Source organism: Brachycentrus maculatus, unplaced genomic scaffold, assembly GCF_059751285.1.
Source record: "Brachycentrus maculatus isolate JH-2025_06_01 unplaced genomic scaffold, ASM5975128v1 h1tg000167l, whole genome shotgun sequence".
Taxonomy (NCBI): Eukaryota; Metazoa; Arthropoda; class Insecta; order Trichoptera; family Brachycentridae; genus Brachycentrus; species Brachycentrus maculatus.
Window position 1 is genome coordinate 399,471 of NW_028280920.1, and position 16,491 is coordinate 415,961.

Sequence of the window (16,491 nt, forward strand, 5' to 3'; positions counted from 1 at the left end):
CCAAAAACTTAATCCTTCATGGTTAAAACAAAGTTGTTCAATTTTATAAAGTTTTTTTATTCTTAAAATGAATGGTGAAAAATAGTTAATGTGACACCTGTATAATTTTTTTAAAGAGAAATATTTATGTTTTTATTATTTACACAAATATTTCAATTTTATACTATTTTTGTGAGCCTCAGCGGCTCATTATTAGAAATAGTTATCAAATTGTGGTAGTGTGGGTTCGAACCGAGAAACTCTAACTTAAGAGTCCGCGACACTAACCACGGAACCACAACACGAAACTCAAAAATCACTTCAACCAGACTATGACGGGTGGTAAGTCCTGTAAATAGTCAGACTTCTGCCATCTTCTTCATCTACTTATGCTGAGACGATAAAAAAAATTAACTTGTTTTTGCAGTAATCAGATATTACGTACATCCAATAAACACTTCTCGATGAAAAAGAACTTGTTTTGATTTTAGATAAATACTTACGTACATGATATGCCAATCATTCTTCAATATGTAAAATATAGGTAGATGCGATTCTAATTGTATAGGAGTGAATCAATTTATTACGAATGCAAAGCAATTCATCTGTCAAACATTCATTATATTGGAATAATTCAAGATTATTCAAACTGGTTAATCAACGTCTGCATATCAACTAATCGTTCATTTTAAAACACAGAGAGATTATAATATTTTAGTTATCAATGTGTGTACCTTCGTTAAGATGTTTTCACTTTCAGCATACGACTACATAATTATCAAAATACTTAATTGAAGAGAGAGCTATCTTTGAATGGAGGTAAATAATTGTCATAGAAATAATTTATAATAATCGTGAGTATCTGAGTGTGGATGCGTGTAGTTTTAATTTATAGCAATGTAAACATTCCCCCGTGAGCAAATATAGCCACATCGTTATAAATATACCATATTTTACCTATCTAAAAAGTGTATTTTTATATTCCAGTGATATGGAGGTGAGCGAGTGTTTTTGCGTAGAATTTTCACTCATGAATAAAGTATATGAATTTAAAGGAACTTTATACATAAAGAGTAAATCCACTCACTGCAATATATCGTTCCGAACATTTTTAATTTGTTGCCGACGGATGTTAGAGGTCAAAATAAAATATGGAACAAAGGCAAAATAAAGGAATGGGTCAAGAGTTAATTTTATGAAAATTGTAAAATGTTTATATTCTTTTTTTTTCTCTTTTTTGTGTGTATATTAGGTTAAAATCTTTAAAAACATTAAAAATGTATTAAAAAACAACTCCACCGACAAGACACACAAGGTGGGGCTTGGTGGGTCTTTGCAAAAAAAGAAGTTCTAAATATGTATAAATTGTGATTTAAATACATGTATACAAATAAATAAAATAAATAAAAAATAATAAATAAATAAATTTAAAATAAAAAAGATAATAAAAAATGTAGTAATAGGCAATAAAACGTATAAAGTTAAAACCTGAGTAGGGCCATGATGAGCGGTGTTACATAAGTTGTAGTTAGATTTTACGCTAGGTTATTAAAAAAATACATGAATTCAATACTCCCATACAATCCCGAATGCAAAACCTCGGCAGTGATGTCGCGGATCATATCGTTATCTGGAATATGTCACTTCCTAACTAAAAAGCAATAATAATTACAATATTTCATGCTAATGCATAATTCCGTGTTTTGTATATGTTCATCCTTGTTTAGATTAGTACATTTCGAACCAATAATAAACTTAAAAAGAGGAAATATATTATTTTATCATAAAGTATACATGTTATATATTATGTACAAATTGGGAACGGCCGTTAATAAAGGAATAAAGACAAATTATTGAAAGAAGTTTAGCGAATGGTTGTAAATATGAAGAAAAATTATAAGAATAATCTACTTGGTTATGTGACGGATCATCGATATGTCATTGCATTGTCAATTTTGTAATTTTTGGTACTAGGTATCGCGTATAAGCCAACGATTAAACTGACATTTCGTGAACGAACGGAAGTTGAATGAAGAAGTGGAGGAATTATAGAGTTTTTCCAAATTTGTATTTAACGTCATGGTTTTATATTATCCACTGACACTTCGTGATGGAATTGCATTTTAATATATTATTAGATTAAAACCAATATTTTAAGCTTTTCCACTTTATTTTTATTTGACCAGCGACCGGGTTTCATCGTAACCGACATCATCAGACTGGTCCAGTCTGATGATGTCGGTTACGACGAAACCCGGTCGCTGGTCAAATAAAAAAAAGCTAAAAATATTGGTTTGAATCTAATAATATAACGTCATGGGTCATGTTAAACATAACGAATTGGGTTGTGCCTATATCGTTTTTAAGTAAAGGGGAAAGTGACAATAATTTTCCGAAAAATATATGACTTTAAATGGATTGGGATAAAAGGAATAGGATCTAATAAATATTTTTTTATTAGCACTTAAAAAATCTAACGTTCAATCGGAATACTGAGCTTAAGAAAAAACACATTAAGTGAACTTGTATGGTAATTAAGTTCTAAATGCACAATTTGATAATACCAATTTCTTCTTTTGCTCTTTTCATACTTTACATAGCTTTTTTGCAAATATATCCATTCCTATATTCTGTATAAGTATTATACATATGTAAATTGTTTGTACGTACCAAAGAGTATTGAGTGTGTATTGTGTATGTATCATATGTAGATAATTAAGAGCAACTATGAGATATGTACGACCTTTATTTTCCGACCTAATAATATTTTTCTCAAGACTCTCCTTTTAAAATACATATTTAAGTAATTAATATTCCTACTTCCTAGTTTTTTTAATCAATATTTTGTACGCGATGTAATATTGATGCTCTTGTTTATATGTACGAGTATGTTGACTTATTATGTAGACTGGCAATGTTTGAATATATGTCAATAATTATTTTTGTAAATAAATATAATATTTAAACTACCAAGATAAAAGTAAAAGTATTAAATTGCAAACAAGGAAAAGTATTGCGTCCGTGGGAATTAAATTATTCGTCTCAAATTTCGTGTTTGTACAATAATTATATAATCATTCCTAATTACATTTAATTAGTAACCATGATATTGATCAAAATCTAGATAAATATTTACAACTCGTATGCATGTAAAAAAAAACGTGATTTAATTTAATATACTCAGCTTGATTTCCTTTAAATCATATCATCAGCTCAAATCATTTATATATTTTTATTTTAAATGTACAGTCGAACCTGGATATTAGAGACCTGGACAGAAGAAAAACCACTTTGCAAGAGAGATATTCGCAAACACAGAATTCATTCGCTGGAGTCCACCGAAAATCACATTCCTGTTCACGCCCGATTTTTTCAAAGAATGTGTATTGTTTTTTGTTTGTTTTTTTAGAATAGAAATAGATTTTGAAGAAAAACTTATTTATTCAATGCAAAAAAGGTGTTTCAAAAAAATATACGTGAAAAAATACATAAAAAAATATTACCTGAATTTAGAGATAGTTATATTGCGACTTTACGAATGCTGGGCCTTAAAAGGAAGCTGGCTTAAGGTCCCTTCACAAAATAAAGCATGGATTTAAGAGAGGAATCTTTATGAGAGAAAAGTCTGCACTTCTCTTGGGCTATCTTATATCCAAGCTAGACTGTACTAATACTGATACTACTACTACTACTACTACTACTACTACTACTACTATTACTACTACTACTACTACTGACCCTTATTCACACTCAATGGTAGATAAGGCACTGCATCAAATTGATGCAATGTAAATCTGATCGTTTATTTTATAAAGGCAAGGTGATCAGTCCTGCGCTTACCAGATACCAGTCTAGGGAAATATTAGGGTGAAGAAATGCTTGTGGAAAAATGTACCAAGTATTTAAAATTGAAGGAAAAGTTTACATAAAAAGAATGATAGTTTTTATAAGCATGTATAGATTTCAGCATTAAAAATAAATTAACTTTCATAACCTTCACTATAGCATTTTTGTATAATACTATATACGGATGCACTGTAATTATCTCAACTCAAAAGAGATAACCATTTAATCAGCCAAAATGTTAATTGAATAAAATTGAATAATAAACCTCTTAATTAATTATTATTGATAATTATTTCACAATTTGATAATTTATAGTTTGGCTTTTATATTAAAACCACAACAATTTATCTTTTACCATTAAATAAATCTTTCTTGTAACCTGTTTAAAAACGCCGAATTACTAAAATATTTATGTAAAGTCTCAAATAAATGATAACAGAGGCGGTAGGTTAGATGGTACTTAAAAACGATTTTTTTAAATTTAAAATCAAGGTGAAATATTTTATGAATATATTTGTATGTTTTTTTTTCTTCATTTTATAAATCAGCATTAATTACGTTTTTATTGGTTAATTTATTATTTTTATTTACGATCCATTATTTTATATTTATTAGTCATATATGTATGTATATAGAAGCTAGAATGTGAGATAAGAATAAGAATAAAAATATTTATATAATAGCGCTATTTTTCGAAATATCGTCTCAAAGGTGATTGACTTTTTTTAATATTATTTTTGACATCTCAACATAGATGAAGAAGAATATGATGGTCTGGACATTTGCGTGGCTAACGACAGTCATAGGCTGGTATAAGAAATCACTTAACACACGTGTAAATGCCCAGACATCCATCTTTTTCTTCATCTATGTTGAGATGTCAAAATAAATAAATAAATAACTGCTTTAATTGGAGATAATCCAGATATTTCGACACTTTCAAAATGTTGTAAATAAATTATTTGTAATGTAGAAAATATAAGTGGATAATGTTCCCTTTTAAAAATCTTCGATTTTACTGCGTAGGTATACTTGTGCAACAAACGAATTTCTGTTCATTCAATTCGTTAATAAAATCATTTACTGTATAACAAGACAAAAGAATCCATTGTTCTTTTCAACATCTGTTTGGATTAATAAACAATTTTTATCGGCCATTTCCCATCCACATGATAAAAAATAATTAATTGGTCTATTTATTAGAAATGAAGCAATAATGCAAGAAGCTCTCCGTTCAGCTTAATCAAAAATTGCAAGTAAAATAATATCATTACAACTTACAACACTGTAGATACATTTATATCATGTAACATATATACTTATATTTTCGTTTTTAAATTGAGCAAAGTAAGGTTTTTGCAAGAAAATAAATCACAAATATAATTGCCCTCGTCTTGAGTAACAATTAACCATCTAATATTACTTATTCAATTTTTTAAAAGATTTTTCAATAATGGATTTGCCACCTCCGCAGTGTAACGGTTAGGATAGGTTAGGTTAGGTTAGTGTTAAGCTACCGTGCTGGACGTCCCGGGTTCGATTCTCAAGGTGGGGGGGGGGTAAAAATAATTATTGGTGATTTTACTCTAATATTTATTTCATATTACCCTGGACTGGTATCACCTTGCCTTCATGTAAGTAACGATCAAGAAAACACTGCGTGAATATATTGCTGTGCTCTATGCACCATTGGTGCGGATAAGGGTTAAAAGAAATTTATATTATCCACTGACACTTCCTGATGGAATTACATTTTTAATATATTAATAGATTAAAACCAATATTTTTAGCTTTTCCACTTTATTTTATTAAATAAAGTGGAAAAGCTAAAAATTTGGTTTTAATCTAATAAGGTTACAAGAATTTTTTTTTCTAGATATTAAAAAATTCCCTTAAGTCCAAATATCTTCATATATTACATAAATAAAAATGTAAATATTCCATTCAGTTATATTGCTTATTTGATTAAAAAATATTTTATAAATATATAATATATATTTTTTTCTACATATCCAATTTCTCTAAATATCTATATAAATAAGAATGTAAATTATCATTTGTTCAAAATCTTAAAACTCCGCAAGTTGTTCACTGATTTTCCGGAGTTTTGATATTTGAGTACTGTTGTTGTCAATCATGGGTAGAATGGAGAATGTTACACATGTATAAAGTGATACCGTGAAAAAAAGCCATCTTAATATCCAGACTTCCACATATATTCGCTTTCACCTATGTTGAGATGTCAATATAAAATAACTACTATGTGGAGAAACCCAGATTTGTGAACAGAGATTTACTCACACTCAAAATATTGTTAACGTTACGGCTTAGTAATCAATAGCCCGCAAATTAATTTTCTTTAAACCCAGGTAACATGTGACGCAATTGAATTTTTGTTCTTAATACACCGTTTTTGTATTGTTTTTTTTTTCGAAATAAATACATGATTTTGAAAAGAAAAGAGTTCTTGAAAGGTTAAAAGTTGAAAAAAAAAAAAATCTTTATATTGTGGGTGTACTGTACCCAAAAATATGCAATTTTGACTTAATGATGGATTTTATAATGTTTTTTTTAACGTTCTATAAACTGGCAAAATACATTAAGTAGTTTGAAATGTCATATACCTTTATGTAGTTTTAAAAGTAAATTTAACTATAAGTTGAATAGCGGGTATTTTATTCGGGCTAAAAGCTTTAAATAAAAGGGATAATTCAAACAGGGATTTTAGAGTTAACGTTTTTTGCCAGTATACCCATGATGTATTTTAAAAACAAAACAAAAATCCAAAATAAATTCTAACATAAAAAATGGGCGTGAACAGACGTGCAGATACGCTGCCGGAAGCTTACTGAATTCTGTGATTGCGAGTAAGGCCTTAAATGAACAAATCAAAGAAGTCTAAATCAATTTCGAATTAGAGAATTAGTATAGGTTACAGTTTTACAGCCAATAAAGTGATACATAACAATGGACACCGTGATTGAAGTAACATTTCATTTACAAGAAACTTACCTAATTTTATGACATCAATTTTAAACCGGCCTTTCTCTTGCCACTCTACCTTTCAGTACTTGATATCAAGAAGCATATTATTTTATATAAGACGTCATAATTGTTAACTATCTCTCTATATTTATAAGTTTCCTATTCGTCCAGATCTATTTCTTTTCGATACGGTACCGTGAGAATCATTACCGACCGCTAATATAAAAGGGCTAAGGCCAAGTGTGTCGGGTTGTGGTCCCGTGGTTAGTGTCGCGAACTCTTAAGTCAGAGTTTCTCGGTTCGTGCCCACTCTACCACAATTTGATACCTATTTCTAATAATGAGCCGCTTAGGCTCACAGAAATAGTATGAAATTTAAGTATTTGTGTAAATAATAAAAACGCAAATATTTCTCTTTAAAAAAAGTACATACTTATTCGTTAATTCGCAACATAATTTTCTCTAAATCCTGGTAACTTTTTAAGTATTGATTTTTTTCTTAAAACACCATTTTTGCATTGAAAAAATAAGTTTTTCTTCGAAATAATTATATGGTTTTGAAAAGAAGAGTTATTGAAAAGTAAGGAGGTGAAAATATATAAAAAATTCTATCTAAGTATATTATACGAAAAAATATTAATTGCGATGTGAATAGTTCTATGATAATGATGTATAGTTTTGTTTGCATGCTGGTGAAGTAATTGTCCTGACGAAGTGACGTTATGTCTCGAAATCGGTAGACGAAAATCTCGGTGAGTGGTTATATCTTCTCCTAACCCTTATCCACACCCAATGGTGCATAGGGCACTGCATCGTAGCGACGCAGTGTTACCTTGATCGTTAATTGCATGAAGGTAAGGTGATCAGCCCTGCACTCCTTGTACCAGTCCAGGGTGATATTAAATAAATATGAGAGTGAAAATCGGCCATATTTATTTTGACCCTCCTGGGAATCGAACCCGGGACCTCCAGCACGGTAGCCAAACGTGCTGACCACTGCGCTACGGAGGTGAAGGTTATATACTAACATTTAAAAAAAAATTAAAAAAATAACTAACCACAAAGTAAATGCTTTAAACATTAAAAAAATGTGATATTCATCAATTTACCTTTTCATCCTGTGACTATAATAATGATAAATGTTTAAGTTAATCTTGTTCTAGATGGAGTGGCTAATTGCTTTTTGACAATGATAAACATATATTGCGGTCCAGAAAAAATATTTGAAAAACCCGACAGATCACCTGTGAAAGTTGAAATCATTGCAATCATATAAACTCGTATATTATTTATCCATGCACTAGGTCACTTTAAAACAATTTAAGAGCTGGAGTGAGATTTTTTTGGCCATATTTATTATATATTGATAACCAAGTGGCATCTACATATTAACCTTTCCTTTCCGGTGATAAAATAAAACGCGCGTCCCAGTATTAGGTAGACACTACACAATAAAAAATTAACGATTTGAAATCGGAAAAATACGGACATTCATAGCTAATCCCCTTAATTAATTATAATAGAAGTAAAAAATTATTTATTTGCTGAAAACATTAAAAAAACCTTACGGAACAAGCATAGGTCCACTCCTGTCGACAGCTCAAGAGCTACTGCCGGCAGCTCGCTAGCTACAGAGAACATTGAATTTGAGCTCCTCACGCTTGCTCAGTGTAAGTATGCAAGAGTGAGATGCGAATATAGTGTCGCGGTTCCCGCACACTCTTCACGCGATGTTTCTATATATAATACCTCCGATGTACCCGATAAATTCTGATTATTATTAATATTCTTTTTTAAATCAATGCGTAAATATGTTATGGAGGAATACCTTAAAGGCAAGGTACCTAGGACATTTCACGACAAAAATAAAAGAAATAATACTTAAGTATTTTTGACATCTCAACATAGATCAAGAAGATGTCACAATTTTTGAGATCATCTATGTTGAGATGTCAAAAAGAATGTAAAAAATAACTCCTAATTGGAGATAATCCAGATTTGTGAACACATATTTGGACACACTAAAAATGTTGTAAATACGTAAGTAGATGAGGTTCCACATCATAACCGAAGTATAACTGTTCAAATTTTGCGCTTACATGTAATGCTTACATGTCTTAGTATGTTCTATTTGTGTAGGTACCTACTGTCGAAGGTATCGTACATAATAGTATTTTTATATGTTTAAAAGGTAGCGAATGAATGGAATAGATTGTTGAATTCACAATTTTTGATAGCATTCATCGGAGGAATGAAATTCGATGAAAGTAACTAGATATTCATTTCCTCGACATTCTCTGCCAATTTAAAATGTAGGCAAGCCAATTAGGTGATCGATACAATGATTCATTTTTTATCTTGTCACCAGAATTCAAGAGTAGCAACTATCAATCCATTAGTCAAAGAAATTGTCATTATACTCTGAAAATGGTCATTACACGTTATATAATTATAACACATCACATGTTTTAATCGTACACGTAACTATTACTCGACATAACGACACTAAACTACAAATGAACGACAAGTTTGTGTTGCAATATGCAAAACTTTGTGCATTCATGTCTTTTATTGTGTTATGTATCGTATGACAAAAAGGAGTATTATGTTCTGTAAACATCTTGATGTCAAGCGGTCTCTCTCACCGTTCAAACAGTAGATAATTACACTTGTATACATTTTTGTTTGAACTAGATTACTAGTATATTTGAAGACCAATATGCTTATGGGTATAGAAGTGGTTTCTCTAATGAGAAGCCACGCTATTAGGAGTTACGGTAATCGGAACAAAGCATTATTATTGTGTGTATTCTCAGCAACGTGACGTAACATTTCCAGTGCTATGATTACCCGCTAATGGTGCCGGCATAAAACCACAAGTATGTATTATAAAAAATCGGATAGGTACTTACAAAAATATATAGCCGTGAAATGCGAGAAGATTCCTGGCACCGGACAATAGGCTACGTGCATTCATCACTTTTCCTCTTTCTTTTTATTTAAGATAATTTAAGTATGTGCATATCCGTATGTACCGACCTCATTATTATTTATGGCCCAACATACGTTAAATCAGAACTTAATTTTCTTTAAACCTAGGTAACATTTGACGTATTTAAAGCACCGTTTTTGTATTTTATAAATCAGGTTTTTTTCGAATTAAATATATGGTTTTGGAAAGATAAGACTTATTAAAAGGAGTTTCAAAAAAAAAATTTTTTTTTCATATAAATGCTTAAAAACAAATAAAAACCTGCGTGAGGTGGCAACCGGCTCTCCACGCAGCCGGACGAGTAACGAATTCTATTATTGCGAGTTAGGCTTTAAGGTATCTTCATTTAATTTTCTCGCGAATATTGCAAAGTGTAATGAGGACCGACTTCCACAAAAGAAAAATCGGGTGAGTGGTAATATTTTACAAAAATAGCGCTTTATTAATTATCCTAAATTATTATAATTATTATAAAATACCTCCAAAATATATATCCGTGAAATACGAGAAGATTACCGGCAACGGACAATAGGCAAAGTGCATGAATTATAACAACGTATTATTTTATAAGAAATAAAAGTATATCGCTCACTCCTTTCAACAACGTCATATATCAAAAAACTTGATTTTTTGATCGTTTTTAATGTTTAAAAATAAAATATAATATATTAAAAATAAATATCGAGCCACTTATTGAACTTTTTATTGTGCAACAGATCTTTTTAGGTAAAACCTGAAAGTTTATTCTCCATTTGAAAAATATTAAGTACATTAAAAAAATAATTATACAATACATTTTCTTCAAAATGCAAAAACAGCATTTTCTGCCCTGTAGCGGGTAAATATTAGGTTAAAAATATGCCGCTTTTGCTGGGATATAGTACATTTAATGGGCATTCTGAAAACATGCACAACTGAAAATGGACGATTTTTGATATATGACGTTGTTGAATGGAGTGAGCGATGTGTACATGTTTTATATCCGTATGTACCGACCTAATTAATATTTAAGGTATCGCTATTTAATTTTCTAGCAAATAATGCAATGTTTAATGAGGACCACATTCTAGTGTTTGATTGAAATTGGCCGCTGTTAATTTAGCGAAATCAAAAAAAGGAAATTAAACACCGTTTCTAGATAATTATTATTCACAGCGTTTACAAATAATGTACCTACATACTTTCTCTGAATTGCGAGTATTTATCGAGGACATCTGATCATCCGATTTCGCATTAACAAACAAAATTAAAAATGTAGGATTTTTAAAATTATATTTAGTATTTGATTCTTGTTTCGCTTTTAGTCAACATAACAATTCAACAATCTCTGATGAGAGGATATCTATATTTAGGTACTTAGACACGACGAAATCAGTGTGCCATTTTGTGATTTAAAAATTACCTTTCATACCTACAAAATTATTTGAAATGTTATAACTACGCGAAACAACTTGCACGATATTGATTTTGGTGTTTTTTAACAATAAAATAAAACTTAGTAGACTCAAAAATTCTATGTTTGATTCGACAATTAATACATAAATTAAAATGTAGTTCTATAAATTAAACGCCAAATCAATAAATAGTTTTTTTTAATTGATTTACAAGGCTTCTGACTTGTCATGGGCAACTTTAAGTGATCATTCAGAACATGGAATATTTTTTCAATCGAAGCATATACATAAAAAAACTGAAATTTGAGTAAATTTGAGGAGTGTAAGAAGGATCTTGTGGATGCATTAAAAAATAAAAGGGTTCTAGCTAAATTAAAAGTTTACTCCAATCAACCAAAGGTCCGAAAATTTAAGAAGTGTGGTTGTCAATAATTGTTAGAATTGTGTGTTACTTGTGAAATGGTGTATGTTATATCTCAGGTCGTAAACCTTTTATATCAATAAAAAATTTCGATAACAATATTTTTATTCGGTAATAATGGAAGCAAGCATCCCATTGTAACGCTGACTATGTTTTAGCGTCTTCACTTTCCTCGCAACGAGCATTTGGACATAATATAAATTGCATAACTCTCGGAATTGATCGAGTATGTGAAGATACCATGTAAAGAAAACAACGAATTCCAAATTGATTTCACGACGCATAACATTACAATGTAAAGTACCTGTAAACAAAATACGCGCTATCTTTTTGTTTGAAACAAAATAAATTTATCATGTGTATTCCTATTTAGGCGCGGAGATTTCTTTGTTTTGGTTCTTTATTAATGGACATTATTTAGTGGTGTTAGATCGCGTGGGCCAGAAAGAAGATGGATAGTGATTTGCATTTTTCGGTACTTGCATCATAACCGGAAAAGCAATAGCCGTGTAAAACTAAAAAAAAAAACAACGAAATCGCTTGTTTTGCTAATAATATCTGTGTTGTATCAGATATCAGAAATACAATAAATACAATAAGTCGATAAAAAAACATTTAAAATAACTGTTAAATTGATGTTCGGTACAAATTACTGGACGATGATTTTCCACAATATTTAGAGTGTGTTCTTTCATAAATGTAATTTCATATTAAATGTAAAATCAAACACCGATTTTTGGAGTCTACTTTTTTATTTATTTTTTATTTTTATTTGTATACATTTATTTAAATCACAATTTTTACATATTTAGAAAATTTTTTGCAGAAACCCACCAAGCCACCTTGTGTGTCTTGTCGGTGAAGTTCTTTTTTAATACATTTTTATTGTTTTTAACAATTTTAACCTAATATACAGCAAAAAAGACATAAAAATTAAGAATACAAACATTTCACAATTTTCATAAAACTTATTTACGCATTCCTTTACTTTGCCTTTGTTCCATATTTTATTTTGACCTCTTACATCCGCCGGCAACAAATTGAAAATGTTAGGAACGATATATTGCAGTGTTCGGCTCCCATATTTATTGTTGATTCTTGGGACTATCAAATACTAAATAGTTTTTTTTTCGTTAAAAACACACAAAAAAAATTGCGACAATTTTTTTCACACTGTTATGGCATTTTCAAACTAATGCTCTATTAGTTTGAAAATGAAAAACACAAATTTTATTTTGATGTGTTTTTAACGATAAAATACAATTTTGTAGACTTACAATCTTACAATTACGAATCTTACATATTAAACATTTCATTAAGGCCCCAGCTAACTAAAAAAAACTGTCATATCAACCATGTGAGAGAACGTGTTAATTGAAGCATAAATACAACTCCCGAAATTTGAGTAGAGTGGTTGTCAACAATGGGTGCATAAAATAATCAGTCAAACCTGCCAAAGACAGTTCGTTAGCCCTGTAAATACCCAGAAAATATATTCTTCTTTATCTATGTTGTGATGTCAATATAAATATTATCGGTGTTGTATTAGGTTTCAGAAATACAGGGACTAATTCTACAATATTATATTATACTTTTTCAATTAAAACTTTTACTGAGTAAATAAAACTATTTCTTAAAATCTACTGTGTTTCGATACATTTCGCATCGTTTTCAACACCGTATGTTAAAATGTTGCGGAATGCATCGAAACACGTTTCGTAGTAGATTTTAAGAAAAAGTGGTATTTACTAAGTATTTTTTTAATTAAAAATGGATAGGTTTTACCACAAAGTGACTGCCGAATCAATTAATAAAATAACATTTAACATTTTTCGCTGTGTTACTTTAATTTAATTATTTTATCTTTTTTTAAACTTTATTTGTGCTTCAGTCCTATTAACCTTACTCGTAAAATCAGTAAAAGAAAATACTCATTGGAAATAGTATATATATGTGACTTATGTATGTAGTGTTTTAAAATAAATAAATAAATAAATAAAAATATTTGAGGTTCAATATTTGTACGGTTTTATGAATAGAGATTTTCCAGTTCACATCAAGTCAAAGAGTCAAGGTATTATTTTTCTAAATTACTGTTTTGTTTCGCTACACTGTCCTCGGCTTCGAAACCCACATAACGCAGGAGATGTGCGTAAAAATACATTATAGAAGAAGAAAAAATCATAATTACTAGTGTATAAAAATTGCTTATCTAAAACTAGTTAACGGATCTAGTAAGATTTCAGGCCATATAATACACAGGTTTAAAAAAATACTGTTTATAATATAATTAATATCTTATTGCAGCTAATTAATATTTTAAGGCTAAATTATCGTTAAAATTATCGTAGATATTAAAATAACGAATACGCGTTATATGAATGTGTGTGTTTTTCATTGATTTTTTTATGCTACCTTGGACTGATCCTTTTTGATTTTATCTTCTTGACATATTTAAAAAAAATACATATATATAAACAATATATTTTTCTAAAGAGAATTCTTAAAATTCGTTTGAGATTAGTATATATTATTTTATTCAAGAAGTACCTATACGCGGCGATGCCTTGCTATGGCTCAGTCTGATAAAATGGAAAAAATAAACGAAATAGCTCACATTTCTAAATGAGGAAGATCGAGGAAAACTTGGTATGATCAAGTATATCAAAAACTTGAAAGCGGTCAGGTCAGGAGTCGGAGTAATTGACGAGTATGTATGAGGAGATGCATGAATGTGGAAGAGGCGAATAATGTTTTCGGAGAGAGAGAGAGTGTTAACGAAACCAGATTAAACAGTTTTGATTAATCTGGATTTGTTAAGAGAATTCACTGGAAAATCTCAATGTTAGTTAAACACTACTAGTTAAACACTATCCTTATCATTCATCGTTCACTTGTAGTTCACAGCAAACCTGATGATGGAATTATTATTCCGAAACCGGTAGTCGTGAAGTAGAGCTTTAAGTGATATTACACAAACTAAACGATTTATTATAAGGAGAGTGTCATGTTACCATACCACAAAGTTAAAAATGCTATACATGTATACCTACTATCCGCCTCCGCGGTGTAATAGTTATCGTGTTTAACCACCGCGCTGGAGGTCTCGGGTTCGATTCCCAGAGGGAGTAAAAATAAACATTAGTGATTTTACACTAAAAAAATTATCTGATATTACCCTGGACTGGTAGGAGTAGAGGAGTGATCACCTTGTCTTCATATAAATAGCCATCAAGATTACACTGCGTAAATACGATGCAGTGCCCTATGCACCATTGGAATGTGGATCAGGGATTGAAGATAGTAGTGAGGATAATAAAGTAAGTACAAAGAATGATATGTCCGCCTTCGTAGTGTAATGTTCAGAACGCTCGGCTACCGTACTTGAGGTCCCGGGTTCGATTCCCAAGGGGGGGGGGGAGTCAAATAAATATAAGTGATTTTTTTACTTTTCGACTGATACCTGAAGTGGAGGGCTGATCACGTTTCCTTCATGTGTTAGCGATCAAGATAACATTGCATTTTATTACGCTGTGCCCTATGTTAGAAGAAGAATAAGAAGAAGTTGAGTGAAATCTTCATATATTGGCTTATTTTATTGGATCATTCATTTCGGAAAGCCCGTCTGTCATCATAGATTGCAGATCTCCAGATTATGGTCTATGCTCGCCAATTTGGGGTGACCAGTCGAGCACATCTCCGCCCTCACTAGAGATGGCCGGGGCCATAGACTCGGAGAGAGTTAGGTAACAATCTCGCGCCGAGAGAGTGAGTGGCGCTCGGCGGGAAGGCGAAGACGAGACTAGACGGTCCGCGGTGCTCTAATGGCCGCAGTCAGTTCTTCGGAGGACATAATGCACCCGACATTATCGCGCCGGTTCCGTTTTGCTTTTAGGTTATTTAACACCAAGCTCTCTCGGGCTGCGGTCATGCCTCGATCGCTTCCGACCGCTTACTGAACGTTGTCCGCGTTTTTGAATATCGAGTGCAAATCTTACGTTCGCGCGCTTTTAGAAAAAAAAAACTAAATAGAATAAGATTCTTCTGAGTGTTTTTTTTCGTTTATTAAACTGTTTGTTTCTTTTAATTTTTGCGATTAAAAACTTTTATTCGGTGATTGAATTTATATCGTATAAATTTTCATTCGAGTGACTGGAATTGGAAAGGAAATATAAGATCAGCATGGTGAGTCATTTTTTTATTTTTATTTTTATTTTTAAGAATAACATTCGAACGACAAACTAAAACATAATATATATATATATATATATATATATATATATATATATATATATATATATATATATATATATATATATATATATATATATATATATATATATTTATATATATATATATATATATATATATATATATATATATATATATATATATATATATATATATATATATATATATATATATATATATATATATATATGTATATGATGTAATTTTTTTTAAATAATTTTGTTTGGCAGATAAAACATGAAGTTAATATATAACTTATAAATAAGGGTTTACACTCTTGACATACCATTTAAAAAAAAACTTTGTATTAATTCATACTTAATAAATATTAGAGAGCCATTTTTGTACAAAATATGATTAATATTATATATAAGAAGGAAAAGGATATGTTATTTATATGTATGGATATATATATACATATTTACATATATTTCATGATTCATTATAATATAGTTTTTTTTAATTGACATTATTTAAATACGTACATTAAGTAACTTCCATTATACGACAAAGTAATCTATCATTTTACGGAAAGTTTCCTTTATAATATTTTCAATCCTGGACAAGAAAAAATAAGGAAACTAAGAAAATTAAAAATTCTACGTTTAAATAACAATTAAACA

At 30.1% G+C, this 16,491-nt stretch overlaps 1 protein-coding gene across 1 annotated transcript in view; it reads left to right on the forward strand.

Annotated features, from left to right (window-relative positions):
- Positions 1-15,403: 15,403 nt before the first annotated feature.
- LOC148308381 (uncharacterized) overlaps positions 15,404-16,491 on the forward strand; it is a 78,772-nt gene continuing 77,684 nt past the window's right edge. Inside the window, exon 1 of the mRNA XM_088261846.1 lies at positions 15,404-15,802. Coding sequence (XP_088117972.1) covers positions 15,800-15,802 — 3 coding nt within the window. The 5' untranslated portion in view covers positions 15,404-15,799. The remainder of the gene's footprint in view (positions 15,803-16,491) is intronic.